We start from the raw sequence: 4,305 nt of genomic DNA on the forward strand, positions 1-4,305 counted from the left end.
TGGCCAGCAACGGCGACAGTGACCGGGCAGGGCCAAGCGTCGGGGTCCAGGTCCAGAGCAGCAGGTGCGTGTCCAGGCACGGGCATGGCTGAGGCCCCCCGGCGGAGCTGCCTGCAGCCTCTCCTCGAGGTCACCAGCAGAAGGGGGACAGCCCTCTCCAGGTGGTCTCTGGGTGCTGGCACCAAACCCCTCCCCTGAGAGGGCAGGGGGCACACCAGCAGGGTCCTGGCACCCCTCAGTGAGGGGCAGCCCCACAGCTCACAGGCACGGCATCAGCGGCGCTTGTTGTGAAGTGCCCTGGTCGTAGCAGGAGCATGCAGGATGTCCGTGGGTCCAAGGGCCGCTCAGAGTCCCTGGGGGGCTATTTCGGGGGGCCATGCAGGGATGGGGCTAGCTCCCGTGTTGCCAGGGCTGACTGTAGGGTGTGGGGCAGGCAGCAGGCATCAGGACACCCCAATGGTCCTTAGGGCTGGGCATAGGGGTTCAGGCCACCACTGAGGAAATGGGGACCCACAGTTGGGCTGGGAGTGAAGGGTGTCACTTAGGAGCCCTAGCCAGGTTGGGAATTGATGCCATGGGGAGATCGGACCCCAGGCTAGGCTGGGGGGGGTGGGTGTCACTCAGAAGCAAGAGGCTGGTTGGGGGTCTCGGTGCTGGGGGAGCCCTGAGGCAGGGCCATGTGTCAGTTCAGGGGAGCCATGGGGCATCGGCTCCTGCCCAGCCATGATGCTGGAGCGGAGTGCGAGAAGGCCCGAGCTGACTGTCGGGGTGCACCAAGGACCAGCGGTGCCCCCAAGGGAAGGGGCCTGGGAGTCGAGTGGGGTAACAGGGCTGGCAGGGCAGCCGCCCGGTCCCACAGTACCTGAGCTGGGCCAGGGATGGCAGCCAGGGTCAGCCAAGAGTCCGGATCATCAGACACGTCCATGGTGATGAGGTCTGAGGTTGAGCTAGGAAGGTGAGTCAGCAAGGGAGGTCAGGATCAGGTCCAGTGACAGCAACCAGGGTCAGCCACAGCCTAGTGATCGCCAGGCAAGTCCATAATGACGAGGAAAGGCCGAGATCAAGCCGGGAAGTCAGTCTGTGGGTCAAGTTCCGGATCCCGATTACTGGGGTCCATGGCCAAGCACAGGCATGGCTGTTGCTCCGGCCAGGCCCCAGCAGCAAAACCTCAACTTCAACCTACTCCCGCAAGACGGGATGGTCGGCCCTGGCCGGGGCCTCCCTGCAAGAGTGTATGGCAGCCTCTGCCCCACGGGTACGCTCTAAGTTGGCCCCAAGCCCAGGGAGTCAAACCCCCATAGCAGTTGGGGCTTGGAGGGAGAAATGGAGGAATGCTCTCACAGCCCTTACAAATAGTTGCGGTAAAATCTGCAATGACATTAATTTTCTCTCTACTGGTGTCAGCAGGACTCACACCTATCACAGGCTCAGAGAAACAGCTGGGCTGGCAGGGGCCTCGCCAGGGCTCTGGTCCAAACTGCTGCTCAAAGCAGGCCACCTGCATCAGGCTGCTCAGGGCTTTTGCTTTGCTACAGCAAGTGACGTACCTGGAAGAGTCTGTTGCACTCCATTATCATGTGGGCCAAGCCCTGCGTTGCTGCCAGGTTCTCACTCAGCTCCCTCTGGTCTGGCTTCCCCAAGCTGCACTTCCTCTGACTAGATCTACGGAGAGGGGAAGGCAAAAGGAAGACTGTGTGAGCAAGGTGCTGTGAACCACAAGTACAACATGCCTACTCGGCTGGCCTGCCTCGGGGCTGGAAACCGGCAGCTTCAGCAAAAACACACTGCATTGAAGGGCCTTTAGGTGCCATGTAGGGGCTCACGCCTGCAGGTTACTGCAGCAAGGTCTATAGACAGCATTCCGTCCCAGCACACCCCGAAAGTGCCCGGGGCAGTACTGACCAGCAGTAATGTATGCCCAAGAAAGGCAAGTCAAGGCTTTTTATTTCCGAAACACATCATCACACACTTGGCCAAAGACAGCCATGACTCCAAACTGATTTGTGCGTAGCCTTCAAATATCAAGCTCCTTTGATACTCTGCAAAGCCTATGCAGAACCTTTTAAATCCTTTGGCCCAAACCACACCAAACACGATTCAAAAGCAGTCCCCTCTTTTAATTCATAATCATTATATGACATCATTAATCCTGGCTTCTGATACTTTTATCTATGTGCATTTCTGCCAAATGGCTTGAAAATTGGGTGGAAGATAAGAGTCCTCAGCACTGCTCCTCAAAGTCAGGCCTGTCAGCTTCTGCCCTTTGAAGTCGGAACCCTGCACTCTGGCATTAATGCCCCGTTACAAAAAAGCTAAAGCATCAAAGCGTCCTGGCTTCTCAACAGTGACAACAAAGAGAAAACTCAGATTCTATTTTTGGTCCTAGTATTTCAGCATAATGTTTATGTAAACCAAAGAGGTACAGCTCCCAAAGTATGATTCTTCAGGTGCTCAAACACAACTGCAATCTGGGAAGGACATCGCATCCCCAGCTGCCCTCGCCATGGCCACACGGCCCCCAGCCATGTGCTGGCTCAGCCCAGGGAGAGCTGGGCAGCCCTAGGCTCTAGTTAGCTTAGGCATTTCCAGATGCTTTGTACCATTCAAAAGACAAGTCCTTAGTGTTTCCTTTCCCCTCTCTGCGCTATCCAGAGCCTGCATTATTATCCTGAAAGATGCCAATAGCACTTCTGACAGCTTCTGCTTTGGAACTAGTCCTCATCTTTAGATCCCCATGTGAGGTGATGAACTTGCTACTCTGATGGGTGCACAATGTTTCCATCAAACTCACCTGTCCTTTTCTACCCTGATACGTCTTTGTCCATACACAGGAGCATGGAGTAAAGCAAACAGCCCTGCCTCAGAAGACCAGATAAGGCATGAATGCACTCAGAGATTATTTGTCTACTTCGGCCCAAGGGCACCTTCCTCCCTGCACGTACAAACAGGGGATGTTATGCAACCCAGATACTTCTACTTACTGAGATAAATTTACAGAATCCCTGTGGCTCGGTTTGGCAGGAACGATCCCGTTATCACCCAGCAGAACTAGTGCCAGCAACCGCTACAATCTGCCAGATAGCTGCAGGGCCTTAAAGCTGCACCTGGGCTCAGGCTGCCAGTGCAGGAGCTACATTTTCAATGGCCAGCACCACCTTAACACAAACAGTGGGCCACGTGCTGGGCTCCTGGGCAGCTGGACCTGTGGGCAACTGCGAAGAGTACAGGAGTTGCAAGGGAGGCAGGCTAGCTCGCATGCAGACGAGGCAGGAGTGTGACAGCGGGGCCTCACCATTGTTCTTTACACTGGACAAAGAGCTGCTGGATCGCTGCGTGCACCGTGGTCAGCTCCTGCTGGGCCTGAACAACCGTATTTGAGACAAACCCCAAAACACATACACTATGTCCCCCTTAAAAGCAGACACTGATCCTAGGCCAGCTACAGAAGACATCATTGAAAGAACACTATGGACAGCAGCAATGCCAGCGTTAGGATGCTAATACCTAGTGGAGGAGGAGGAACTATCCCTTCTCAGGGTGTTAAGGTGAAACAAAGAAGGTGCAAGACAGACAGCAATGTTGGTTGGGGTCATCTGGTTTTCCTCAACAAAAGCAACCACATCTCGTAGAAAGAACAGGAGGATTTTCAAAGCTTCTCGGTTTTCCTTTGGGAGAAGAAGAATAGCAGCCTGGACAGCCTGAAACTGCTGATCCTTCGGCACGTCTGAAAACAGAAAAAATGATGAAAATCACATGTGACTTGCAGAGGAAGCATCCATCAACAGAGTCCCAAGCAGGGTATTGAAACTGTAGGTTCATCTATTTTCCTGTCGCTCTAGCTCTCAACAGACAACACAACGGCCATTATCACAGTCACATCACACGAGTACAGTTTTCTCCTATTGCCTGTCAAGATGCACGTTCACACCCAGTGATGCTGGTGCTTGACTTGCGATTTACCTTGAACACCATGCTAATGAACGTATCCTGAACCGGCTCTGGTTACCATCCAAATAAGGGCTTGTCTCCCCGTAAAATATTACTCTGGAATGATACTTTGGAGGAGATGATAGCTACTCTACTGTCTTTTCCTTTCAGCTTCAGGCATGAAGAGAACAGATGGTCACAGAGAACTCAATTGAGAGAACGATGTTTTGCCAACAGATTTTAATTCACACTGAAACCCGGTGAGACTCTGTGCCCAAACAGCTCCCGCAGGAGAGTAGGTATGATTCAACCTGCCTCGCACCCCCTATCATAAGGATTTCTCCAATTTACACCACTACAAAGGGTAGAAGATCACTT

General features: G+C 53.6%; 1 protein-coding gene across 1 annotated transcript in view; it reads right to left on the reverse strand.

The window, feature by feature from the left end:
* Nucleotides 1-1,484: 1,484 nt before the first annotated feature.
* The window catches only part of LOC103912326 (rho GTPase-activating protein 7-like), a 59,989-nt gene continuing 57,168 nt past the window's right edge, over nucleotides 1,485-4,305 (reverse strand). Inside the window, 2 exon segments of the mRNA XM_009318575.1 lie at nucleotides 1,485-1,662; nucleotides 3,505-3,724. Of these exon segments, the coding sequence (XP_009316850.1) occupies nucleotides 1,485-1,662; nucleotides 3,505-3,724 (398 nt within the window).

The sequence above is a fragment of the Pygoscelis adeliae genome, unplaced genomic scaffold, assembly GCF_000699105.1.
Source record: "Pygoscelis adeliae isolate BGI_AS28 unplaced genomic scaffold, ASM69910v1 Scaffold42, whole genome shotgun sequence".
In the NCBI taxonomy this organism is placed as follows: Eukaryota; Metazoa; Chordata; class Aves; order Sphenisciformes; family Spheniscidae; genus Pygoscelis; species Pygoscelis adeliae.